Source organism: Desmodus rotundus, chromosome 6, assembly GCF_022682495.2.
Source record: "Desmodus rotundus isolate HL8 chromosome 6, HLdesRot8A.1, whole genome shotgun sequence".
Taxonomy (NCBI): Eukaryota; Metazoa; Chordata; class Mammalia; order Chiroptera; family Phyllostomidae; genus Desmodus; species Desmodus rotundus.
Window position 1 is genome coordinate 7,252,986 of NC_071392.1, and position 27,918 is coordinate 7,280,903.

General features: G+C 44.8%; 1 protein-coding gene across 1 annotated transcript in view; it reads left to right on the forward strand.

Annotated features, from left to right (window-relative positions):
- Positions 1–556: 556 nt before the first annotated feature.
- TBX20 (T-box transcription factor 20) overlaps positions 557–27,918 on the forward strand; it is a 41,807-nt gene continuing 14,445 nt past the window's right edge. The window contains exons 1-6 of the mRNA XM_024563136.3: positions 557–1,144; positions 4,396–4,651; positions 5,670–5,834; positions 9,361–9,469; positions 13,150–13,308; positions 21,305–21,381. Coding sequence (XP_024418904.2) covers positions 1,018–1,144; positions 4,396–4,651; positions 5,670–5,834; positions 9,361–9,469; positions 13,150–13,308; positions 21,305–21,381 — 893 coding nt within the window. The 5' untranslated portion in view covers positions 557–1,017. The remainder of the gene's footprint in view (positions 1,145–4,395; positions 4,652–5,669; positions 5,835–9,360; positions 9,470–13,149; positions 13,309–21,304; positions 21,382–27,918) is intronic.

The window sequence follows — 27,918 nt, forward strand, 5'->3', positions numbered from 1 at the left end:
CACCAGTATGGGGACCCAGCCCTGGGGGCTACCCCGAGAATGGGATCTGGCCCGTGGGCACCAGCTCTGCTGCTCCGCTTTCCTCTCTACTTAGCGCTTCCCAACTTTCTTTTGGAACTTTGAGCACCGGTAAGAAAAATAGTGGACGAAGCAAAAACTCCTCGAGTATTCCTCCAGGCTAGGTTCACGCACTGCGCCACTCCCGGGATCCCGGATTTTAAGTCGCGACAGAAAGGCCCCCTCCCGACAGTGCGCCCTCCCTCCCGCCCCCGGACTTCAAGACCAGGAGGGAGACGTCTGTGGCAGCTGTGCCAGCTTGGTGGTGACACCCTTTTCCCCCCGCGGGTGCCAGGTTTGCAGCGGGCTGCGGCAAAAGGCCACGAGGGCGCAGCGCCCCGGGCTCGCCCTCCCCGCCCAGCCCAAAGGCCCCGCCCCCGGCGGTGGAATCAGGAAGCTGTGACGTGGGGTGGCGCTGACTGGCTGCTGGTCGCGGGGATCGGCGCCGCCAGCAAATTAAGGCGCAGGGCTGAGAGCACCCGGGCGCAGTGTCCTCGGTGCTGCGCCGCTCCGTGATCGACCTCCCTGCTATTGGTCCGCGCCCTCTCAGTGGCGCTCAGCGGATCCCCACCTCCCTGCTGCTTGGGCCACTCCAGGCGGAGGGGATGCTGCTGGACCCCCGGGCTTTGCGCGGCTGATGCTCGTCACCAGCTTCCAGTGGCGCAGCCTGTGGTCTTGCGGCGCGCCCTGGTGCTTGCGCACCGGATTGAGCCCGCAGTTGGTCTTCTCCGGTCCTCTCCCGCTGGTTCGAAGTCTCTTCGGCTCCAGGGCTTTGCGGTGGGGTAGTGGAGAGGCCCGTGTGGAGCTCTCGGGAGGTTCGGGCTGACTCATCTGGAGTCCCCCGCTGCGCGGTGATTGCATTCGGAAACTTTGCGCTGTCTTTCGGTTTTGTCTCCCTTGGGAAAGCTGGACGGCACTACAGCAGGCCCGGTCCCTGGCCAGGACCGCGTACTGGGGGTCATGGAGTTTACCGCGTCGCCCAAACCCCAGCTCTCCTCCCGGGCCAACGCCTTCTCCATCGCCGCGCTCATGTCCAGCGGCGGCTCCAAGGAGAAGGAGGCCGCGGAGAACACCATCAAACCCCTGGGTAAGTCCGGCTGCCTGACTGTCCGCCGTCGGCAGAGGCGGGGTGCTGCTCACCCCTGTGCTTCTCTGTCCCCTGGCTGCGAGGGGCTCGTGAGTGCGGCCGCTTTTCCCAGCTTGCGCGCGGCAGCTTCTGACCTTAAGGCCACAGACCTTACTTCGGCGGGGGGGGGGGGGATTTTTTCCTTTAAGGCCCACTTTTTTTGGGGGGGGGATTCACAATCTGCTCTATACAACCGATTTTGCATCTCACACACACGGTAGGTGCTCTCTCTACTTGTCTAGAATCCCAGGGCGTGTGGGTGTGTAACTTTGTTGGGATAGAAACTTCCAAGGATAAATAATAATAACAATAAAAACCCTCCTAAGACTCGACAGGATTTATGATGCGTGTAATACCTGCTTGTGCAGTTGAAACCAGGGAGAATCCAAGTGACATTACAGGAAACTAGTTTAACGTTGTCTCCCCCGATTTGATAGACTAAACCGGGCCGGCTCTTAAAACCACTGCCAAGTGCTGTAGAATGAGCCAGTTCTCCCCGCGGGAATCATTTTCTTCACCCACGCGCTGGACGTATCAATAAGACATCATTGTATAACTGCCGTCATTTTCAGTAGAGGTTGGCAAAAACATTAGCCAGTAACCATTTTCCAAATTCCTCAACTTTTAGCTATACTGTTTATTTAACAACCTTTGCCATTTATAGAAGACTCTAGGCTCAGAGTAAAGGGAGGAAAGGGATTATGTTCCCCTTAGCACAAGTGAGTTATGTGGGAAAGAAACTGCCGGAAACGTGTTTCGGCGCCCCTTTACAACGGAGAAAGGGCCTCGTCATCACCTCCTGGGGCCCCAGGAAATAATTATTTCATGTCCTGATCAGCTGGAAGCCCTACAACAGAGAAAAACATCAAAAAGCAAACAGAGTAGTATTTATTTTGAACACTCCTCAAGTTTTCCTTCCTTCTCCCTCCCAATAATTTAATATCTCACATCCAAAACAACAATGATACTACGAGAGACTAAGCCCTAAAGATGGGAAAAATGAGCTGGGCAGAGAGAGAACAGAGAATTAAAATCCCCATAGCAACTCAGAAGCCAGGAATGAGAAATTGGAAGGTCTCTAGAAAACAGAAAGTCAAAAGTCTCCCCTTCAAGACTTTCACTCTCTTTCCCTGGCTTTCCCACCCACCCTGCCGTCTAAATCCAAACCGCCCAAAGAAATGAGAACAACCATTCATACCTCAACTGTTCAGAAAAAAAAAGGTTAACCACCTATTTCAAAGTTGTGTTTGGAGGGACTTCCCTACATTATCCACTCCTGTTCTGGGGGCTTCCCGATTCTTTACAGATGTCCCCTTCTCAGGTTGGGACCTAGCAGGAAAGGCCGACTGCCGGTTATAATTCCTGACTGCGGGATGGACAGACAGCAGCAGACAGGGAAACAGGCCGGCTTCAGGCCCACGGTTGTTTCAGTGTTGCCTCCTGGTCTTTTGATTTTCCTGAGAAAAAACGCCTACCTAAATTCTGAACTACGGACTGACGGATTCCCAGCTGACAGGGCCGCCAGCCCCCTTCCTCAGCACACATGGAGTCTCTAAGTAAGCACCCCTCTGGAAGAACCAGAAGGCCTTCCTGTCCCTTTTAGGGGTCAGTCCCAGAGAGCACAACCAATGACGATAAGCCAGGGACTCTGGAGAAACACCTGAAGGTTCCCTTAAGAGAGAATGTGGTACGAAACCCCACCGAGAGAAGCGAAGTATGGTGTCCTCTGATTGCCCACTGGAACACATTCAGTCTGCTTAGAGGGACAGTCTTAGACCGCTAGAGCAGGTCTTTAAAAGTTTGTTTTGAGATACATTGACACGTAACATTGTGTTCGAGCATTTACGAATCATTTTCTTCTTCCGGTGGTTTGGGGCTTAGAGAGTTTGTGTTTTTCAATGGTCAGAAAATAAAATTTCCAAGGCTCCTTGTTAATTGCTTATTAAGACAGTATGTGAACGTGCTTCTGAAAATAGCAGTAGAAAATAAGATGCTGCCATGGCCTGGGTCTCTCGCTTTGAATTGGAAAATATAAAGATAAGATAATTAATTTGACAATTCCTCATTTAAAACATTTCCAGGAGCTGGATTGTCATTGTAAAAGTAGAAAAGGTAAAAATTCTCTGTTTCCTGCCCTAAGTCAAGGAGAAATACAGAAAGAAAACCATTTCATATGATATATATATATATACACATATATATATTGTATACATATATAAGCATATACACACATACCTACATTTAGAACTTGTTTCAGTTCCTTGGGGGCACTTAGAATAGAGTTGTTTGGAGGTCAGTTTCACATTGCAGATTCAAGTAGTTTCTTTTTTAAGGGATGCAAGATAATTGGGATAATTACAAAAGTCCCCCTGTATTCCATCAAAGTGACTGGTGGAGTCCCAGGCCCTTATCAGCTGTGGAGGAAAATGTTTGGTTCACAGGCAGCGGTATTCCGGCCTCCTGGTGGATGGCAAAGCTGCCTTCCTACTTTGATACGTCTGCTAGCCTGGTTTTCTGATTGCTTTCCTCACTTCTAGGACCTTTTTGTCTCGAAATGGCCCGGAGCACGCACTCCTGTGATTTAACAAGCTAAATGCTAGTCTTTCATGAGATCTCAGGCTGGGAGGTACATTGTACAAAAGCCCTAATTTAACCTCTTAAAGCCTCGGACACTGAGAGCCAGGCAGAGAAGAGAAGTGACTTAATTTTTTTTTAACCGCCTCTCTACTCTCACCCAAGGTTCATTTTCTCTGTGGAGAGAGGGCTCCAAGAGGGCAGCAGAGCTCCTCTGCACACCAGGGAGATAGGGGCTCAGCTCTCCACTCCCCTGGTTTTCCAAGAGGCAGGACCGGCACCAGATCCCAGGCGCTGTGAAGTCTAGAGGGATAAAAACAGGAGCGCTTGCTTTTTGTCCATCACAATCACCACCTTTCCAGTCTGCACACGCTTGTTCCCCTGTGCGGGTTTCAGAAGCAGTGGTGACAATCCATGGCCCTGGAACTCACTCATTTGGCTCAGCCAGCAAGTGGCTGGATGCATGTCACTCCATGGGAGTCTCACGCTTGATTTAGAAAATGATGCGTTCTCAGCTGCCTCCCTGGAGTTCCTGAGCTTAACTTTTCCAAGGTCAAACCAGGTACCTATTTTCCCCATGGTGTTCTTCCTGTGGCTTCGCTGGACGGCGCTGGCTGTCACTGTCTGTTCTCTTGCAGAACAATTTGTGGAGAAGTCACCCTGTGCCCAGCCCCTAGGCGAGCTGACCAGCCTGGATGCTCACGGGGAGTTCGGAGGCAGCGGGGGCAGCAGCAGCCCACCGTCCTCCTCGCTGTGTACGGAGCCGCTGATTCCCACCACCCCCATCATCCCCAGTGAGGAAATGGCCAAAATCGCCTGCAGCCTGGAGACCAAGGAGCTCTGGGACAAATTCCACGAGCTGGGCACGGAGATGATCATCACCAAGTCTGGCAGGTAGCGGGGCCTTGGCGGGGGAGAGGCAGAGGATGGGAATGTGCCCTGGGTGGCCTGGGTCATTTCTGGGAATTGGGTGAATCCCCACTGGTCCTGGGACCCAGAGGCAGCTTCGCTCGAGGGGGGCTGCTTTCTACCAGTTCGCTTTGGAAACCGCTGCTGGTCTTTTAATTTCTCGAGCTCTGGCCGTGGGAAAGCTCGCCTCGGTCTTGGTGAGAAAGGCACAGGGAGCAGGGACCTCTGTCCCCTGCAGCCCAGGAGGGTCTGGGGGTGCAGGCTTGGCACCTGGAGGGTAGGAGGGACTGGAATCCGGTGGCGCAGGGTGGAGGCTGGATGCTTCCAGGAAGGCAGGTAGCTTCCTTTCTATGGACTTCAATCTGCAGAAGCCTCCAGCTCCCATTAAAACTAAAAGCAAAACCTGGGTGGCAGAATGAAATTCCTAGCGACCTTACTCTAGGGAGGCCGCAGCTGGGCAGGCTCAGGGCTCGCAGGAAGCCAGGGTGCCGGCCCTCCCAGGGCCTGGGGCAAAGGCTCCGGAGGCTCCCCAGATTCCTGCCTGGTCTCTCGCTCCAGCTCTCAGGACTCCGGGAAATACCTCCAGAGTGCCCCAAACCTAGAGTCCCCCCACCCCTTCCCGCTTTCTGGGGCGGGAGTGAGTTTTCTCCCAGCAAGGCCAGGAAGTTGCGGGGGGCTCTGGAGGAGACTTTGCGGGGGGTGCGGGGCGGGGAGGGAGGGAGCTAATGGGCTTGCTAATACGGCGTAGGCTTTTGCGTGATCACAGACCTGCAGGCGTTGTCATTGCAACCGAAACACAGCTTGCCCGCAGCCGTGAGGACTCTTGTAAACGCGACACTTAAAATTATCTAGACCGTGGGTCTCCAAATTCCCATCTCGGTGACTGTCCGAGAAACAGGAAGGGCCACGCGGGGAGGGGAGCCCAACGCTCCCTCCCCTCTGATGCGGGCAGCCCGTCTGGTGGTGCGAACTCAGGCCGACTCTCCTTGTCCCCCTGTGCCAGGAGGATGTTCCCTACCATCCGGGTGTCGTTTTCCGGCGTGGACCCTGAGGCCAAGTACATAGTCCTGATGGACATCGTCCCCGTGGACAACAAGAGGTACCGCTACGCCTACCACCGGTCCTCCTGGCTGGTGGCTGGGAAGGCGGACCCACCGCTGCCGGCCAGGTTCGTGCCCCCCGATTCCTGCCTGACCAAAATGCCCGGGAGCCCTGCTGGTGGGAACCTGGGAGAGTCTGTCTTTAGAGCCACGAGCTCTGGTGGGATTCCAGGCCCAGGCGCTCCAGGACTGACCACACAAACTACTGGCTGGTCTCTGAGAAAGGCAGGGTTTGTGCCTGGACAGGGCATTGTCTTTGATCTTATCTTTCCTCTCAATTCATTTCAAAGTTTCCCTTGAATGGCAGGTAGAGTATTGGTTAGAGATCGAACCCGTTTCGCGTGGCATTCATCACTTCCGGTTGCCTGCCGAACAGCAGACTGAATGAGTCTCCTGATGATGTGGTTGCCCTAAAATCCTCTTTAAAAGTGCATTTTAGTGCAGTGCTTATAGTAACTATTTGTTAGCAATGTGGTCAAGCTGCACATAATAAATATCACTTGGGTAAAATGTGCTTTTTTTTTTTTTTTTTTTTTTTTTTTTGCCAGAAAGGGCTCAGAGACTTTAAGTTTAAAGTTTAAATGGATGAATGTGTTCAACATCATGTAAAAAAGGTTAACACTGTTTTTACATGAAACATTACTCAGTAGTATAGTAGGGATCATATATGTTTACTTTGTGCTATTCACGGGTAATAATGTTTTTCCAGTAGAACCCTGGTTAAAATCCCACATGTAAACCTTTGCTATTGCCGCTTTGCCCAGTTTAGCATGGGGCGGGGGGCCGTGGGGGGAGGCGGTGCGGCAGGGGACCAGCGTGTGTTTGTTTACGTGGACAGGAACAGCTGTGGTCATAGGAATCTTAAGTGCGAACTTTAATACAAGGAATATTAGCATTTAGGGTTCTAAAGCCAAGTCTCACAGCTTGTAAGTTATTTTACAACCAATTTGTGTAATTGAAAGGTCATCTCGGAGCTAAAAATTGATTTAAATGTAAAGTTTTAGGAGCTTTGCAGTTGCAGCTGGTTGTTTGTGGGTAGGTAGCCTGGAGTCTTAGTCACGGCACGGAATCAACACAGACAGTTTGCACACACAGTTCACACGGCGTATTGCGCTCGTTTAGTAGTCGATGCCATTACTGAGCCAACGGTGTGCGAGAAGCGCTGGAAAAGAGACGGCAGAAGCCTCTCGGAGGTTTCCATTCCACAAGGGACCAGGAAGGACATCCTCCCAACCCTTCCAAGCGAGAACATTAAACACATATTAAATGACTAAGACAAAAAAATGTTACTTGCATTTTAATTGAGCAAGCAAGATTCACCAGTTTCCAATAGGTATTAAAATGAATATAATTAGTGTTTGCTACTATTACTACTAAATAGCTCCCTCATATTACTCTTGAGCTTTTTAAGGAGGGGGGATTTTAGCAGATTCCTAACCATTTTTACAAACAAACCCTCTTTTTTTTTTTCCTTTAAAGTCTTTCTTCTAAGAAGTTAATCAATCTTACTTAGCGTGTGTTTTCTTCCTATCTGAAGGTACGGGGAACTGGCGCAGGCCAGCAGGCCTTTGGAAATATGACATGCTTTGTTTATGCTCCTAATCTCTTCTGGTTGCAGAAAGAAAGCACGTACCAATCTACTATCTTAACTGAAGCATGTGTAAGCTATTGCTGGAATTTTAAGTCCCAGGGACCGCGAGAGGGGAGGGGCTTCCTGTAGGCGTCTTCAGTCATCTTAGTTCAGCTTATTTATGTTGATATTAGATAAAAATGTTTAGTGTGTTATAGGATAGAAATGTTCTGGATAATTTAAGCAGCTATACTTCATTATTATTAAAAAAAAATAGTGCCATATATTTTTCTAGCTCCATAAAGGAAAAGGTGGAGACTTGGTAGGGTAATAATCATTTTTGTATTGACGGTGCAGATTCCTTGGGTTCTAGTTCTTTGACACATTTTTTTCCATGCTGAACTTTGTCAGTCAGTTGTTCGTAATCAGAAGCAATAATGTTTGACAATATCATTTGACCACAATAATGGGCAAGACATTATACAGGATCTAAAATAATGCTCTATTTTCACAGAGGACACTTTCTTTTCTTTAGAGTAATTGATATTTAAGTATATTAATCTTTATTAATGTGATTACACCTGGTGAATTGGTACTTAGAGAACATTTCAGCAGCTTCTGGGACATTAAATATTCTCGAAACTTTTTTGGCAGGGAGGGTAGGACGTGGTGCCGATAAGTAAAACAATTGCGGCTATAAAGCTATAGCCATGGAGGGGTGACACTTGAAAAACCATTATCAGTGTGTTATCAGAGAATGCTTCAGTTGAAAGGCAATTTTGAGCACTCGTCCTAAAACAAAAAACATCATCCAAACAGACAGGCAAACAAACACCACAAGCCTGTCTGGTTCCTGCGTGGGTCTAGTAAGAGTCCTCACTGCCGCCAGCCTTGGCTTTGCTTTGCTTCTGGTGGGCTTTGCTTGAGCACAGGCCCTCAGTTCTTCTGTTCTTCACCCTCTGTGCGACAAGCCACAGCACAGACTTCTGGGTCTTCACGTGAACATTGCAAGGAAAGGTTTTGTGTCTTTTTTTCTTGCCTTGGACCCAACTATAATGTTTATGTTTAATTAGAGTTATAAGGGTCCTATACAAAATTCAGATATAAATTACCTGTTACCTGTGGAATCAAGCACATTTCCTTCCCCTGTCATTGGAGGAAGTTGGGGGAGATCAATTTCAGAAGAGCTTCTCTCACGTGGATACCAGGATTGGGAATTACCAAGAGCTGTACTCAGTGGGGTACTCACAGGCAGGACAAGTGGCCTGCACTTAACTGAAAATATTGTTTTGCACATAGCACCTGATCAATAGATGATACATGCTTGATAAGTACATTCTTTGACTTAGGTTGTTTACTAATAAACACATGAGTAACTGAAGCTCACGCAGCTTGTTTTCATTCCCATGATTTAACAAGATGATGAGGGAAGCAATAGCATTGGAGGTTCAGGGAGGAGCAACCAGTTATGATGTGTGGACTATTACGTTTCCAGCTCACTGTATGAAAGTTACTCTGTCCTGTGTTTATTCAGAACATAAACTTTAAACTCAGTCACCTTCCATTTAAAATGAGTGGATTCTCTAGAATTGTTTCCTCTTTTAAATTCTTTGTGTCTTCATTACTTTATAGCAATGCCTAAACTAGAACCTCATTATGCAATTAGTATAACCTAATCTTTCTTTTGAAAATACCTTTACCAATGACATTTTATATTTTACAGAAGTGGCCCAGTAGCCCATTATGTAGAAAAAAAAACCCATCTTTAAAAATGGTTTGCTCAACAGATAATAGAAAATTTATTAAGTATGTCCCCTTTTAGATCATTGATACATAAAGAAATACTTAAGAGGTTTTAGAGTTATTTTTGGTATTGTTGTATTATTAAATTTGAAATTATATGGAGCAGATAAAATTCACCACTTATATGGGGGTTTTGTGTTCCTTTAGAGTCAGAATATTTTATAACCCACAGAGAACGGATTTTTAGAAAATGCCTCAATGAACTCTCCCACTTCTCTCAGGCTGTACGTGCACCCAGACTCTCCTTTCACGGGTGAGCAGCTCCTCAAACAGATGGTGTCTTTTGAAAAGGTGAAACTCACCAACAACGAACTGGACCAACACGGCCACGTAAGTGCAGCGCCTTGGAGTGAGTGCTCTTGGGGTGCAGTGGAGAAGCCACTCAGAGCTGCCTTCCTCTGAGTCTCTGGCTCCTCTCCCTCCGCCCTCCAGCCCTCTAGCTCTGAATCATTCTATAAGAACCTTCCTGTGTTCACATTGCCAAGAGGCCATTTCTGTGCAAGAGGGTCAGGGGCCTTCAGCCCCTGGATTTCCTGAGACTTCAGCAACTGCTTTACACCCACGCCAGTTAAACAAAGAGAACGTGCATTGTGGAGGCTACTCCAGCCCGATGGTGGGTTAAACATCCGAGTTCTGTCGGTGGTCTATCAGATAACATAGCATAAAAGGAAAGGGGCTGAGATGCCCCCATGGAGGTTGCTAAAGTGTGTTCTATGGACATATTTACATGAGATGCAAAAGAACAGAAGGGCTTATGTCCAAATAAGTTTGAAACCTGTTCAGCTACTCGCAGCATCTGAACAGCACACCAGCAGAGTCTCGAGTGAATCTGGTTGCGCTGCCTCGGCCGTGATAAACGAGGGCTCCCCGGGGGCCCGTGGATGTCCACCAGGCCTGAAGCAATTTATTTGGTTTCAGGTGCAAGCCAGCCATTTGAAATGATGTCTAAATAAGTTTGGGAATGTGCTTTGTACTCAGTACATATCCCCTTTGTAGAGAGTCTTAGGAATAGTAAGGTACAGAGGACTCTTGCAATTAAAAATAAAACAATTTGATGATTTTGAGTTCATCAAAAGGTAGAAAAGGAGAAACGGGAATTCTGAGCTCTTATCAATAGTTAATAGAACAAATAGCTACTGGTACAGGCCTTCGCACATTTAATAAGGTTGCTTTTTAAGGAACTCTGTGCTCTTAAAGATTTATCTGAAAGATTTATGTGATTCTGCTCTCCGTAAATCTAAGAAAATTTGGACAGACTTGCATACTTCTTTTTGATGAGAATACTGATTTTTTTTCCCTTAATTGACACAAAGCACATTGGTATTTTCATAGTTTCTTTTTTGGGCTTAGACATTCTGATACAATTATTTTCTCTCTTATCCCCTTAATTTAGGCTCTTGTTAATGTTAGGGCTTAGTTTCTGTTGGATCTATGCAATTTAGAAGAATTTCAAAACATTTTTCCAGAAAAGATGGTTATATGTAGATAATAAATTGAGGTTTTAGACATGGTTTCAAAAGGCTGGCTTGAACCTGAAACCAAATAAATCGCTCCAGGCCTGGCCGACCGACATCCACGTGCCCACAGGAGCCCTCGTTTATCTCAGCCGAGCGAGAGTAACCAGGGTAACCCGTGCCTCGCCTGCTGGCGCTGCTCAGATGCTGGGAGTAGCTGGGTTTCTGTTATTTCACGTGTTGGAAAAGATAATTGACCTAAGGGTGTTGGCATTATGGTCCCTTTTTTTCAAAGATGTTTCCATTCACATATTTTTTTTAGGTTAAAATTTATAAAGAATCTGAGAGACATTTTCTGTAGGCCAATGATCCTTCCTAATGTCAGCCATGTTAAAATTTCTTGGGCTCTACTGAAATCTTTGCAGGGAGACATGAACAATTTTAAAGGTTCTAGTGTTGTCCATACGTGAAGCTTTTTGAAGCACTGGGCCTTTCCAGGAAGACTTGAAAGTTCATTCTGAGATCAGCCGTCCAGAATTTGACGTGTTTTCCTTTGAGCATCAGCTTCACAGGTGCTGAGTGCATAGGTGAGACTCGGCTGTGTTTCTGGAGCTCTGCATTCTAGTCTGATGATGAGATTAGACTTTGATGGATTGTTTAGTTTTAGGTTGTTGCTAATATCCATTTTGACTTTAAAATCTTATTAGATAATGTCACCCTTTGCCACCAGCCACAGTGTGTTCCGGAGAACACGAAGGGGGATTCTTAGGTCCTGGGTTGTATAGCCACATTCTCCGAACTGGTCCTGAAGACGCCCCTCTTACCGATGCACTTTTAGTTTTATAACAGGAAAAACTCTTACTTCCAGGAATTCGTTTGGAAGTAAGATGAAGCAGAGTCCACATTTTTATTGGTGTTCCTTGGCCCCATGAAGGCTTGAGCAGAGAGTCAAGGAGCCTGGGAGTCTGAGGCTTGGTCTGAGGTCGGAGTCTATCTGGTATTCTTTCCCAAAGGGAATTGACCTTGGGGTGATGTGAGAAGGGGAGCTGGGACCTTATTTAAAGGTTAGGCTTTTCCCCATTGTGTGTGTATGATTTGAAAACTCTATCTTCTTAGTAGGGCATGTAATGAATGCTCAGGTATTTTCTTATATCAGTATTTTGTCATATCAATGTTACTCCAGTTTTATGACTGAGCACAGATATCCTGAACTCCTTAGAATACACGTACTATACAAAGAGAAGACTTGTTCTTTTTAAAGTTCATTTCAATGTGTTATGCCTACTCAGGTTTGGGATCATAAAAAGGTGGCAGGTACAAAATTCAATACCAGTTAATGCCCTGGAATGTGAAGTCAGCTTGCATCTCAGCACCGAGAGAGATCGATTCTGTATCAGTTTTCCCACTGTGACTAGTAAATTCACCCAGCAGGAGCCCTCCTCTGCCATACCCATGTTAGCCAGTACAACAAGGGAGCCATTGGTTGCAATAGCACTGTGTGCATTTGAACTTGGTCCTGCTACATCATTTATAAAATGCCTCCCTTGAGAGCCAGGCTCTCTGCTAGGCCCTTGGGATAAAGGCCATACAACGTGAGGCCTGGTATGCCAGGAAAGACACACTGAATTTTGGAGATTTAGGTAGCTCTCCGGGTGACGGGGCAGGAGTAGGGGTGGGGGGCGATGTGGAAAACCTTTTGTATCCGAAAGTAAATTTTGTCACGCAGATTTCATAGTGGCAAATTAATGTATTTTATTTAAAAGCTACATGAAAAAATACTGCCTTGTTGACCAGGGTAGGCCATGATTTCCAAACATTGGGCAGCTTGTATGAGCTGTGGAATGGAAGATGGCTGTCACTATCACTCATGTTTAGTTTATAACCGGAAGTCGGGAATCAACCACATCAATATTATAATAGAGTTCATGTTTTTTGAGCACTTCCTATCTGCTCTGTGGTTTATAAGGGTTACATCATCAAATCCTCACTACACCCTATGAGGTTAGTACTGGTTTTGCGTTTGAGAAGATGAGGTTGGAGAAAAGTGAGGTCACCCACCCCAAGATTAAAGAGCTAGAAAGTAGTAGATTCAGTATTCTAACCTAGATCTGTTGAATATCACACCGCCTTTCTAAATCGTTTAATCCACCCCTCCCCAATAAATAGCAATCTGTCGTCCTAGCATATAAAATTTCTTACTTCAGAAAATGTACATGTACATCCTTTGGTCTAACGAGACTAACAAAAAATGTTTTCAAGACTTGATTTAAAAATAAATAAACTTATTCTCCAGATGACCTTCCCTGCATCACTTTAGAAAAGATACTTGAAACACCCTGCATTATCTGCAGTTGTTTTGGTAAAATACGATGTACAAGGATGACTCTGCAGTATCTTTGTGGAAGTGATTTGCTTTAAGAATGGAACAGGGTAGGTCCTGCTGTGAAGCTGAACTTGACACTGCAGACTTTATAGTTCTTTCTCCCCGGATTGTAATTTGGCCCATTGAGCAATATCAATACCTAAAAGTCAGCATGGCCCCTTTCTTCCTTGTAGATCATTTTGAACTCAATGCACAAGTACCAGCCGCGGGTGCACATCATTAAGAAGAAAGACCACACGGCCTCGTTGCTCAACCTGAAGTCGGAAGAATTCCGCACGTTCATCTTCCCGGAGACCGTTTTTACGGCCGTCACCGCCTATCAGAATCAGCTGGTAAGTGCTCCGCTCACAATTGACGTCCCACATGAGATAAGGACTTAGGGGGCTCTTTCATTTTCTTGGAGAGAACAACTATCCTGGTACTTCAAATATAAGTTCACTTCAGAGAGAGCTATGGAGTATCAGCCCCGGGACCTCTGCGAGTGTTGAGGTTGGAAGGCCTGGATGACACCATCTGGTCTAGAATCTTTGTGCTCTGGGGCAGGGCGGGGTGTCCATTTCTCGCTCTCCAACTCAAACCCGCCTCTCTCTGGCTTCTCGAATTTCTTCTGGAGAAACTACCTGCTTCCTTTTCCTCCTCCTGACAGAGCCTCATAAGGTGTGTAAACGTCCGTGCACTGATTGCTCCATAAAACTTAGAACTTCAGTTTTTCTGCTAAATTAGCGCATATATTCTAGCCAACGGCCCAAAGTGCTGATACTTTGAATATTTTTGTGAGGCTTATTCAGCCATAAGTTAGGGTACGTTAATTCTAGTAGAATGATTTTAAATTTCTCTTTAGATAAACTGTAGTATGTAAGCAATGTGTGCTTAATTAACATCAAGAAATTTAATTGATAATATTGTTATATATTTTCTAATTTGTGTTGTGAATTGCATTGAAAATGTATGCTTTTTTTTTTTTTTTATCCATGAGGTTTAGTTCAATTCAATACATATCAAAGTCTTGGACAGGACTGGGTGCTGTTCGGTACCGCCCCCTATATTTTCTTCATTCCTGGTCAGCGTAGCCTTGGAGCTGGGATAACAGTAACATTCTGCAGTGAGAACGCTAAAGCTCAGAGAGGACAAGTAGTTCTTCTGCAGTCGGGAAGCACCAGAAGTAGGATTTCCTTCCCGCCAAAGAAACTCACACTGTCAGTTTACTTGACAAGTTCAGTTGTCCATACCCTCTCTGGTAGGGTATGACCCTTTGCATCTGGCTTTCATTTGATTGGTTATGGGTAGTGGGAGTATTGCTCCCCGCCTGTCCTGTTATAGTTTGGGTTGTGAGTGAATAACTCTTGGGTGCTGTCAGGTCCAGAATGGGATGGTCAGCCAGAGGAGCCAGGGTGTTGAGTCTCTCAGGAAAAGCTCCATGATGAAGCCAGAAGCCCAGGTAGCCCCAGGAAGTGGGACCCAGAGCAGGGCTGTGGGCAAACGCTGGAGGGGACCTGTGTCTGTGAGGTGGGAGTCCCCATCGCTCCTAATGGGCCGTGAGTAGGTTTCACTGTGGCTGCTGCTGCGAGCTGGGACCCAGACTTCCCAGACCGGTTTCAGGGATGCCTGGGAGAACCAGGTGAGATGCTGCAGGTAAAACGTGCCTTCAGAAACTACGAGGCACTCTGTAAATAAGGCATGTGGTTATTATTGGACTGTCTCTGGAGTGTCCAAAGAGGATCCGGCACCATTTGCATTTTAAAATGTTAGTGGCATATTTTTTAATGAGATACACGAATGCCCAAATGCTATCATACTAATTCTCTCAAAGAATAAGAGCAAAATGAAAGGAAGTTTCACAGCATGACTTCTTAGAGGCGGTTTACCAGGTGAAGGAGCAGCGCTGAGTAGATGTTGCAGGACCCTCACGCCACGGTTCGTGGGACTAGGGGCTTATCATCTGCATAGTTATCCTAATAGCTACTATTGGGTCCCTGCTGTGTGCAAGGCACCCCGTACAGGGCTTTGTTTTATTTGATCTTCACAATGATTTTATGTCATGGGGACAACGGTATTTTTATGTCACGTTACGCAGCTGGAAAACAGGCATGGAGTTAAATAGCTCATCCGGGGTGACCGTCCTGCACCGTCGGATTTGACCCCAGGTGGTCAGTGTCCTTAACCTCTATGCCTGGTGTCCTCCTGGCTTGTGACCCTGATGGACTTCAAGACAAATCCTTTTCAGAGGATTTCAACTCTTTTCGGTTCATGTCATGTTCATTTTTTTTTCCTTTTCAACAAGCGCTCCCACTTAGCCGCAAGTGTGACGAGATGGCAGTCGTCCTAACTGGCCGTCAGCATGGCCACTGGCACCAGCTGTGTCCAAGAGGGGCCACACGTTCTAATGACATTATCTCTTCTGATGCTTTTTGTCCCATTCAACTTTTTATTTAGAAAATCTTCAAATGTGGAAGAGTTACACAAATGGTGAAATGAATACCATGTACTCCATCCAGATCCAAAAATTAACGTCGTGCTATTTACCTGCCTCGGCCCCTTGTCTCTCTCTGCAGGTACCCATCTGCCCCACCCTGTCGTCACTTGACACTCCCTCACTTGCGTGCATCGCGATGCTTTCCCTGTGTATGATGGTTACTGAATGATGCTTTTGTAACCACAGTATCTTTATCACAGCTAAGAAAAGTAATGAGACGTTCCTTAATATCATCTAAAATTCAGTTCATATTAAAATCTTCAGGATAGACCAACAAATGTCTTTATAACCCATTTCCCCCCCGAACTAAGATCCGACTGAAGTTCATGGTTGGATGTATTAGTTTTAATTTAGAAAAATCTCTCTACATTTTTTCTCACGATCCCACTTAATTCTGACACCAGTCCCCCGCGGCAGGCCCCCTTGGGCCCCATTTTGTAGGTGAAGAAACATGGTCAGAGGAGTTGATACCCTCGCCTAAGGTCACAAATCTGGGAAGTGACAGAACTGTCTTCCGGGCCCAAGCTCCTTCTTGTTGGTGGCCTCACGCTCGATTGCAGGGCCAAGGAAGAAGGGATGACTGTCAGTGTCGAGGTTTGGAAACTGACACGGCAGTGTTGTCAAGTTCAAATAGCCCATTTCTATGCATCTATCTTTAAGACCATGACCCCTGGCACAGTGCCGTGCGTGTATTTGAAATTAAAGTAATAGTTGAGCAAAGGACAAAAAAATGTAATAATCAAAGATTTGATTTGGGTTTCAAGCCAGGTTTGAAATTGTTTATAAATCTCATAAGACCAATCAAAATTCATGTTTAGTAAACATAAATGGGGTGAATAAATTGTTTGGGGTTAGTATTTTCTTTAGTCCTATACCATTTTCTAAAGTTATCCTTGATTCGTTCTAGGCTTTCCTGCATCGACTGCTTTTTCCTTATTATATCATGTTTGTGTGCTGGTTATCTTATGGCAAACATCGAATAAAATAAATATATAGGAAGTAAATTAAATATGTACTGAGGATAGTAGAAATATTAGAATTTTTCTATGCACAGAGTAGAGAGAAGAGAGAGGAAGAATATTTTAAAACTCATTCAGGATCACCTTCATATCTCTAAAACTTTAGATAGGACTGTTATTTTTATAGCTATTCAGAGCCAAATCCAAGTTTCCAATAGAGTTGTGAAAAAGCTTCTCATTTATTGTAGCTGGTAGTTTTATTTAAAAGTAATGAAAATGGGACTTTTTTTTTTTTTTTTTACTATTTTTTCCTCTGGTTTTGGCGAGGAAATGATTGCATCTGTCTCCATTATTAGATAAAAGCTAAATACGTTATACTTTCAACAAACTGTTTTATAATTTAAGACTTAAAGGTCATACCTGGTTTTGAGCAGGCAGCCCACTGCTGTAGAGTTGAAACGTAGGTCAGGTTTCACTGTCAAATGCCTTTGGGCAGGTCTCTTCCCCATAATTGGAGAAATGGTCTCGGAGGGCCAGTTTCACCGCGGCTGGGAGCCCCAGCTGTACTCAGAGACCAGTGATGTCATGGGGAACGTCAGCCACAGGGAAGGTCCCCTTCTCTTTGGCACAGCTGGCTTCCAGTCATGCATACGTTTATCTACAGATACGGGAGGTGCTGAAAGATGCGTCTTTTTGGTTAGGACCCGCATTGTGTCCTTCGTGGTTAATTCAATGCATTAAATAACGGGTATGTTTGGCCCGAATTAGCGATGTGCATGTATGTGGATAGACACTAAATTACAGGGTTTCCTCCGCCCAAACTGCTGTCCTTACCTATTAATGCTTTTTCCTCGCCCAGTGAAAGATCTTGCTGCTTCTAAAATGTAGTTTTGAATGCTAAGCCACACCTGTGTTTGGTTCCATTTGCTGTTTGACTATTTGGGGGTCCTTACCCTTGACTAGGGTGACATTGTTCAACAGTGTCACAAGCGGCAGGTGTTCTATGTCAAGGACAAACAAAATGCGGTCCAGCTGAATCACTGTCTGGAAGTCAGATCCCTTCTCCCGTCAGTTCTCAAATGCGCGCTTCTTCCCTTGTCCCAAATCTCCTAAAGGGATGTCACACGGTGCCTTCGGAAATGAATTTCTATGTAACTGCTGGTTTTTTTTTAAAATAACCATGGGGAAACAAAACATAATGCCTGACCTTTAAAAAGGCATGATTACCTAGAATGTTACAATTTTGCTAAGAATTATTTTATCTTAAGACAGAAAACCAAATGAAAATGCTTTTCATGGGCGCTGAAGCAGTTTCATTCCGTCTGTAACTAGAAAGAAGATGGAATCATTTTTCGGACTGCTTTCTCCGGAAGCAAGTTCAGCCAGTGTTTCTGGGTGATCATTGCTGGCACCCCAGTGGAATCCGAGCCTAGTGATAGCGCAGGGAGCACCCTGGGCTTGTTGAGGACTTTAACCCATGGCCCCTGCCTGTGCTGCTGATTGGGCTCCATAAAACCTGTTGGAGGTTGGAGGTTAATCCAGGCCCCCACACCATTTTGGTGATAAGAGCTCCATTCAGCTTTTTTCCTCCAACTTCCAAAAGCAATTGTTTTCCCTGGAATTGGATAATCCATAGAGAAAGTGGATACCTGGGTATTTTCTTAGGCTCCTTTTATAAGTAGTGCACTTGAGTTAAATCATTGCTGTAACCCACTGGAACGTCAGGTGTAGGAGAGCACCTGGTACTAGTCTCCAAGCCTCCCTATAGTTGGGAGTCGTACAAAAATGTAAAGAAAAAAGCTACCACTGCCACTCCGGGGGCTTATGAAGGAGGTATTTAAGATAGAGGAAGTAGAAAATTTTCATAATGAAAGAAAATTCCAGCGAAATCTGAAAACACATGTTGAATTTAACTCGCCTCCTAATTCTAAGTGAAGGCAGTGAGGTATGGTGACCCTCATACACGTGTGGGGTGTTCATTCTCCGTGACAACTCCACAAGCAACAAGTGCCATTTCCACAATTTCTTTCCAAGGACAAAGTGGGTCAGAAGTTGTTCTTCAATTGTAACACAGAGAGAGGATACTTTCTATCCTTTTAGTTTGTATACATACTCCAACAAAGCTGAACATGGGTCACATTTTAGAGGGACGATGTAAAAGGGCTTCTTTCAAAGTCCTTAGGTTTTCTTTATTTGTATTTTATTCCATTGTGTATCGGTTTGAGGTGTACAGTTCAGTGGTTAAACTATCGTATACTTTACACAGTGTTCCCCTCGGCACTTCCAGTGCCCACCTGGCACCACCCACTGTTATTACAGTATCATTGACTATATTCCCTATGCTTTACTTACTTTCCTGTGACTGTTTTGTAACTACCAATCTTCACTTCTCAGTCCCTTCACCTCTTCCACCCACTGCCCCACCCCAGCTACCACCAGTTTTCTCTCTGTATCTATGAGTCTATTTTAATTTTTTTGGTTTAGTTTGTTCTTTAGATTCCACATATAAGTAAAATCGTATGGTATTTGTCTTTCTCTGACTGCAGAGTCCTTAGTTTTTCCAGCAGATACATTTATTATCTGCCATTGTCTGCAGAAAATGTTATTCGTTGGTAAATCCATTTACTTTTCAACTTTACAAATGAGCTTGTGGTGAGTAATTGAGCTTAAAGGAAGCCTTCGCTTGATTGCTCCGTCTCCCAGCTTCAGTTTGAGATTTCCATCCGGGTTCGGCTCACCCAGAACATCTGGACCACTCCCGGGGATGTGATGCCACCCTCTTCGCTGGAACCCACGTCACCTCGGTCCTGGCCAGCTGTGTGTCCCTCTGCCTGCTCCATGCTATCTGAAGTCCCATTAGGGCAGGGACCGTGTGTTCATTATCTTTGTCCCGCCCAACATTTCCCAGACGGTGTGATAAGGAACCATTTGTCCCTCACTATAACTATCTGTCCCAGAGTTATGGCGAAAGCAGTTTCATGAACTATAAAGCACTTTAGAAACATATTTTACCTTATAATTATCCAGTAGAAGGAGGCACAACTCCTGTGTTTGAACTGAAAATCTTGGTGGTGTTAATAATCTTGGAATATAATAGCTGCTTGGGCTTTAGAAGATGTTTATAAATTTATTTCAAATAAATAAACATTTTCTCCTTCGTCTCGAAAATTGACCTTCAGAAGTAAGTCCTACTCTGAAAGACTGGCTCACACAGACCCTTTGGCCCCGTGGCTGCGTGCGAGGGAAGGTTCTCTACACACTCCCGAAGGTCACACTTTAGAGACCACCTCGGGGTCCCCGTCTGTCCCTTTTCTGCGTCCACCCAGTGGCTGTTGCTTTCCTTAAGAACAGATTTCTGACTTATCTAGTTTGGTTCCTTCCCTGCATTCCATTTTCCATTAACTGAGCTGAAAAGGAAATTAGCAAATTTCTTTTTGGCTGCTATAGAGTGAATGAATGTTCACAGGCTAAAAATGAGCACTTCTCAGGCGTTATCGGGTGCCCTGAAAATTAATGCTATCAAAGCCTCGACCTTGTAACTTGCCGGTGGTCACAGCAGAGAAATGTGGCTCTCTGGTCGGGGTGGTGTGGGAATTTCCGCTGTAAGCCAGGTAAGTAAGTAGCTTCTTTGCCACGTGTACATTAGTTAGCTGACGTCAGGAAAACTTGAAAGAGGAAACAAACGCCTTTCTTTTGTGTTAACAAAAGCCACTCTTTAGGTGTTAATGGCTTAAAGTGAACAGTAGGTATACTCAGATCCGAGGAAGAGTCGCTTTTGGCAAAATAGCGCTTCAGATTATTTTGATCATGTGTACTCCTTACTTTGAAAGGAAGGGACGTGCCTCAGCCTACCACTTTTTTCCCAGGCTAAGACTATTTGTGTGTGTCCCTCTAAAGATTAACCTGGGCTCTCTTATTGATGTGAGTGAGCTAGGGCTCTCTTTAAAGGGGTCTGTGGTTCTTTTCGTCAGTTCTCCTTTCAGCTCAGAAAGGAAGCTAGGTTCCTAACGCTCAGAATTTTACCAGCCAGGCATCTTTTCATCAGTGTTTCCTTTATTTATTTCTTTGTTTTTGCTTCATTACCTGATTTATTGTTCTTGGAGATGCAGTGCGTATGATTTAATGGATCTTTTCCCATTAATATTAATACTGTGGGGACCATGGCTAGCACAGCACAGATACTTAATACTTCAGACCATGATTCTTATTAGCAAGTAATTTGTTTCCATGTAACTGTAGAGTCTGTAAATAACATTGCAGGGGTGGAGAGCGAAAGGCCGACTCATCTGAGTCTAATCCAGTAAGGTGGAAGGGTGTCTGGGGTAAAGTTATATTCTGAAAGCTCTGTAGCCTCTATGTCATGTACTTCAAGATAGCATTGAACATGAAGCTATTATTGGCCACTTAATCTTTTTATCCATTATGGTGTCTATATGTGCCCACGGTATTAGCAAATGATGTTGCTAAGTCAGCATGAGGCAACCTTCTTGGTTTTATTCCCCATTCCCCACGAACACTGGCCCTCTGGGCAGCTCCTGCACTCCCCAGTGGAGCCCCAGCGTGCCACGACTCTCTGAAATACTTCACACGGAAGCCACGCTGTTCATAAAAGGCTCCCCCACCCCTAGCTGTCTCTATCCACTGAGCTCCAGCCTGTTCTCAGATACCTCCTTCTCTCTGAGGCCTTCCCCAACCATCCCATCCCATCCCATCCCATCCCATCCCATCCACCCTTCCTGTGAACTCTCTAGCAAGTTTGACCTTTCTCACGATCCTGAGAGACACTGGGTATTCTTGGGGTGCCACGATGGAAAATGAGCACACTCTTTATTTCTGATTTTATTTCCTGGACCTCTAAAATGATCATTGTTGTGTTACGCATTCTTCCCCTTCCAGATAACCAAGCTGAAAATAGACAGCAACCCTTTTGCCAAAGGATTTCGAGACTCCTCCAGGCTTACTGACATTGAGAGGTAATGAGAATTTTCTGTTTACTTTCTTTGTCCAGATAAGATAAAGAGAAGAGCGAGTTTGTAAGAACACACTCCTTTCAACGCCAAAGAACTGTAACCTCACTGTATATAATCTCCATGTCTCTGCCCCTTCCCTTCTTGTTATGAACACTGTAGATACGAAAGTGCTTAAGTTCTGACAGCTGCTGCAGCCGGGTCTGTTCTGTGCTCAGTGTCTGAGTAAAGTGGTTTCTTTGGTCAGGACATTTATTCAACTGTAAAAAGTAGGGCTTCTTTGTTATCAAAGACTCAGTCCTCTTGATGATATTAAGCTCCACGACTTGAGTGGCAATCCGCAGAGAAATGGAATCTTGATAGCCTTTGCCTCTGAGCTGGAGGTACTTGCTAACATGACGAATACAAGGGCAGTTCGGAATTTTGAAATAGACGATGTAATTTAATTCAAGGCACATATTTGACCTATAGCTGGACTGCTTCTATTTAATAGGAGAGATGTCAGATCTCAGGACCTTGAAGTGGATGAGTGACAATCCTGTGCCTGGAACTTGCCCCACTTTTAACTTAATTCGAATGGTTAAGTGTGAAACCATCTATGTGTTCCATTCCGGCTATGAATTCGAATGGTTAAGTGTGAGACCATCTATGTGTTCCATCCCGACTATGTTGGGATCTATGGTCTGCCCAACAGGAGTGTCAAAAAGTGCGCTTTTCGGAGACAAGGTATTTTTTTAACATGATTTTTTGTGTCTCTTATACATACTATGTAACTTCCTAGATCTTTTTTTGTGTACGTAGGAGAACATTTCGGTTCTACTCCGTTAGCCAATTTCAGTTATGCAATGATAGTATTATCAACTCTAATCACCCTGGTATACATTAGATCCTCAGACCCTATTCATCTTCTGTGCTTATTCTTTTATGTGGCCTGAAGTCTTCATGGATGGGTGGGGTACCAAGCACCAGTCCTCTGTCTGATCTCAACTTCAGATCTTTAAGTGATTTTCCTACCAACTGCTACACTTTGCCACACTCTTCGTTAGCTACCATGCGGTCACTTCTTCCCAACCTGTCTTGGTAGCTCAAATTAAAAAAAAATTACGTGTTTTAGCAACACCTGTTTGATCCTTCCCTCAGCCTTCCGCCATGCCAGAACATAGCAGGGTGCCTTTAATTTGGGGGAGCAGATATAGAGGCTCAGTGGGGAGGCGGAGAAGCCAGCAGGAGAGGCTGAAAGTTGGGCAGGAACTGTAGGATTTGAGTAGAAAAAATGATTCCATAGTTGGAAAGCTTCATGAGCGGTTGGGAGATGTTCAGATCAGGGGAAGAAACGAGTCTGTGGTTGAAGATCCGTCACAAAAGCAGAAAAGGCGAGTGGGCAGCACTCTCCTTAGCTGGGTCACAGGTGGGCAAATCGGCCTTGAGACCCAGCTTGGTGAGAATTGGTATCAGCAGTGTGAATAACAAATGAGTCGTGTGCAAAGTCTGCTCTCAAGAGGCGTGACCTTTTCCAGCTATTTCTGGAGTGCCAGAGGCTCTGCTTCAGACTGGGCTTGTAGTGCAGATGGGATTATAATCAGTGAACCCTCCTCAGTATTAGTCAGGTGTCAAGCAAGAATGAAGACAGTAGCTCAGCAGGGGCACTGGGGGTGTGCTTTCGTAGTGGACGTCATACCTTCTCTCTCAGCTCAAGGGTGCACATGCTCTATGGGGAGACAAAGTCAAGGGGTCACATCACAGCTCTGCCTTTTCCAGGCAGAGGGATCCTGGAGAAGTCATCGAACCTCTAAGTCTGTGGTCCTCATCTAGAAAATAGAGAAAATACCCCTGCTCGCTCCACAGGTTTATTATGAGAACCAAGGAAGATGGCATTCAAGAAAGGAGCTTATAAATGCAGGCTCCTCTTGTTAGGAGATGAGCATAGTTTTTGCCCCATCCGAGTCTACTTCTAAGGATCTTCACATAAACTACGCCAGGAGTAAGACTAGCCCTGTGGCTGCACATGTGCTCCAGAGACAGGAGTGCCCAGGCCGATTGCCCCTTTAGAATGACAGATGGGACAATGCCTGTGACACACTCTCACTTAGTGAAGGAGCATCCTGATTTCAGGGGCCACACACACGCACACCATGCTGAGTAGGTTCCCGTGGTCGGAGGGCCAGGAGAGCATCTTACATCTTAGCTGGAAGTCTGCAATGTGACCCAAGTAGTGTGAAATCAGCCAAGGTTTGGGATTTCATTCCCAGGTATTGTCTGAATTTTTCCTAAACAGCCTTTGGGGATGGGACAAATCAGATCAATTGATCTTTAGAGACCTAAAGAAATTAAATTAGTCTGGAGTCAGTTACTGCACTAAACCATCTGGTAATTGAATTGCTCCTTGTAGCTGACTGAAAGCAGCCCCATCTGTAACAATACAGGGGAGTCTTCTTTGGAAGGGAGCTGAGGGAACAGCACACTTTTTTATGACACGATGACAGAATTGGCACTTTTCTAACCTAAGTGAACGTGATGTTCGAAGTATGTGACCTCAGTGATTTCCAGTTTCCGGGTCCAGATTTACAACTACCATGGGGCACCCAAACACAAATGCCTTTAAGGCGGCTTGCCTTCCACCTCCAAACTCATCCCTTTGAGTTCTGCAACTGCACCAGCGTGTGGGATACCGGAAAAGGCCCTATGGTCCTCCTGCTCTTCCCTGACTAGGTTCCGTTTGGACACTGAATGTCTCCCCTACTCCGTGTGTGGCCTTGCTCTTCAGGGACAGCCTCTCCCTCGTTTGTGAAGGGGAGTTTTCACCAAAGTAGAAAGAATAGTACTGGGATTTTGATGGGTCTTGTTTTGAATTTATACAGTAATCTGGGGGAGATATCTTCACAGTATTGAGATTTCCTTCTAGAAATCTGCCATACATTTGTCCTTTTACTGAAATCGCTTCTTAAGTTCTCTAGAAGTTTTGGAATTTTCACGTGTGTAAGCCCTGCACATATTTTCTCAGGCACATAGCGAGGTCTATTAGAGCTACACTGTCCAATTCAATAGCCACCGGCCATCAGTGGCCAGTGAGGACTAGAAATGCGGCCACTCAATGTTGAGATGCGCTGTGTTCACACACACAAACACCATTGATTTTGAAGACTTCGTATGGAGAAAGAATAAAAATATCTCAGTAATTGCTTAAAAATATTGCTTAGATGTTGAACTAATGTTTTTGACATATATTAGGTTAAATAAAATATATTAAAATTAATTTCACCTTTAAAAATGTGGCAACTAGACTATTTAAAATTATATGTGGCTCACATTACCTTTCTCTTGGATAGCACTGTAGTAAGAGGGCTTTTTTTGAGGTAGGGAGAGGATTTGCTTTTGAAAATGGAATTTTTAATTAGTAATCTACCCAGTTTCAGTCTGTGAAAAGCTATTGATTCCTATATGTCTTTGGCATCCTGCCATTTTACTGAACTTAAAAAAATTACTTTAAAGAATTTTTCATTTTAGTCTGTTGAGTTATGCTTTTAAAAATGTCTTTTTCTTGTTTTATTACATGGACTAAAATTTCCAGGACACTATTGAAAAGTAATGATGATAGCATTTGCCCTTCTTTTGGACATATTTAGCAATGCCTCCAAGGGTTTTATCATAATGTATGGTTTCCACTGGCTCTTGATTCCAGATGGGTATCTTTATCATATTGAGGTAATACCCCTTCTGTGCCTAAATTAAGGGCTTTTTGTTATCTTGAATGTTACTTGAATTTATATTAAATGCTCTTTTAATATCCAGTGAGACCATTTTAATTACTTTTGCACTTTTAAATAACAATATTACTAATTATAGTCTTACTGTCGGTGTTGAGCCATCCTTGCATTCCTGGAGTAAATCCTGTCTGGTCTGTATCTTTTTCCACAATACATTGCTAGCCTTAATTTACTCACTTTATTTTAGACTCTTTGTATCAATCTTCATAACAGAGATTTGACTCTGTTTCTTTTTGCCTTCTATGTTAGTTTTTGGTATCTGGTTTCTGCCAATTTGTTCAGAGGAACTAAAATGTTTTCCTTCTTTTTGTTGCCTGGATCAGTTTAATAGCAAAGATGTGATCCTCTACCATCTTGCCCATACATTCATCTGGGTGCAGTATTCTTTTGGGGAATTCTTCTTTACATTCGTAGTTTGTTCCATCATTTATGAAATATATATTTAACTTCTATCCCACTTAATGCTTTTTGTCTTCATTCTACTTTGTCTACTCTTAAATTGCTATACTTATAAAATTTTTGCTTTCCTTTATTTGCTTTTTAATTTTAAAAATTACCCATCACTACAGCAGTCTGATCTCTCTTGCATCACCAGATACTCTGAGATTTCTTTCTTTCTTTTAAATATTTTTTCAGTATTACTTTGTATTGGTTTTAGGTGTATAGCATAATAATTAAACAATTATATACAAGTGTTCCCGCTAATATTTCCAGCACCCACCCAGCACCATACATAGTTACACACCCTATTCTCTACTTTCCATCCCCAGGACTATTTTGTAACAGCCAATCTGTACTTCTCAATCCCCTCACCTCTTTCACCCAGCCCCCCAAATGCCCTCCCCTCTGGCAGTGATCCGTCTGGTCTCTGTGTCTATGAGTCTGTTGCAATTGTGTTTGTTTGCTTATTTTATCAAGGAAAAACAACCTTCTCTTGATCTTGTTTGTCCCTGAAGTTACTGACTCTCCCAGGTTTTGCTCCTTGTTGTAGTAAAGCTCCTTAAACAGAGTTGTGTGTGTCCTCTTTTCTAATTCCCCTCTTCCCTTTCTCTCTTCTGCCCTGCCTTTCAGACACTCACCCCCACTCCTCTGCCAGTCCACCCTTGTCCGGGTCACTGCAGCCTCCCCATTGCTAGATCCAGTGGTCAGTTCTCAGTCCCCATCTTCCCTGACCTGTCAGCAGGGTTTGACACAGTTGTCCATTCCCTCCCTCCTTTCTCTTGGCTTCCAAGACCCCCTTCTCTTCTCGTTTTTATTCTGCCTCATTGGCTGTCCTCTCTCCCTTCTCCCTGTTAGCTCTTCATCTTGTTCTTCATCCATTCACAGGGAAGTTTTCCAGGTCTTAGTCCTTGGACCACTTCTCTCCTCAGTCTGCATCTCCTTCGGTGATTTGGCCCAGTTTCATGTCTTTAAATACGGTTAGATGCTGACTACTATTGAATTTGCATCTCTGGTTCTGGTCTCAGCAGAATCAAGGGTCTGGCTGGCTGTTTCTTTTAGTATTCCCTGTCCCCATTGAGGGACCCCAGATTTCACCCATCTATCACAGGTGCCCACCTGCACTCTTCCACACTGCCCTTCCCCGCAGGACGTCCCTGGCTCCTCCCTTTCTCTCACTACCTGCATCCCAACAGTCAGCTCATCCTTGTATCCGGAGGGGTCCCACGACCTCTCACCATTCCACTGGTACCACCGCCCTTGTCTAAAACACTGTCATCTCACTCCTACATCATTACATGAATTTTCTAACTGATCTTTCTACCGACACTCTTTCTGCCCTTAAGTCCATTTTCAGGACACTGGTTAAGAAAGATCTTGTCAAAAAAAGGAAGATGGACCACATCACTCTTGCTCAGAACTCTCCAGTAAGTCGCCTTTTAATTCCAAAGTCCAGACAAGGCCTGAAACACCCTACTGAATCGGACCCCAAGCCTCCCAACTGTCTGTCTGAACTCATCTACCTTCCTCTTGTTCATTTGTCTTTGAACACACCCAGGCCCAGCTCGGCCTTAGGGCCTCCATACTTGCTCACTGCCTGGAATGTGCTGTCCCCAATATCTGAAAGGCCCAAGGCTTTATTTTTGTTTCCTACTATGTCCCCAGAACCTAGACTAGTGCCTGGTACATAGAAAATATTCAAGTGTTTGTTGAGTAAGTAATGATGTGTCTTTCTAAAGAGATTTTATTTATTTCTTTTTAGAGGGAGGGAGATAGAGAGGGAAAGGGAAGAAGAAAGAGAGGAAGAGAAACATCAAGTGGTTGCCTCTTGCACACCCCTAGCTGGGGAGCTGGCCCAACCCCAGGCATGTGCCTGGACTGGGAATCTTTCACTTTGCAGGATGATGCCCAACCCACTGAGCCACAGCACTCAGGTGTGTCTTTTTACGAATAACTTAACACTTACTTATAATATCTTAATATTTAAAATTTTTTGTCTGAAGCTCTTTATGTTTTAAAAGAAAAATTTAATTCATCTCCGAGTATGGTGTTGTTGTATTTGATATTGGGTTTTTTTGTTTGTTTCTGTTCTCTGTTTACTTTAGCTATTGGTTTTGCTTTTATCTTTTCTTTCTGTCTTTTGTTATATTTCTCATGTTCCCCCTTTGTACTGTGGCCAACACTCCAGTTACTGTGTGTCGGGCAGTGGGCTACTTACTTCACACACTTTATTTTGGTTATTCTTCAAAATAATCCCAAAGAACCATTATCGTCCCTATTAACGAGATGAGATAGCTGAGGCTTAGACAGATTAATAGTTTATTCAAATTCACATGTTTTG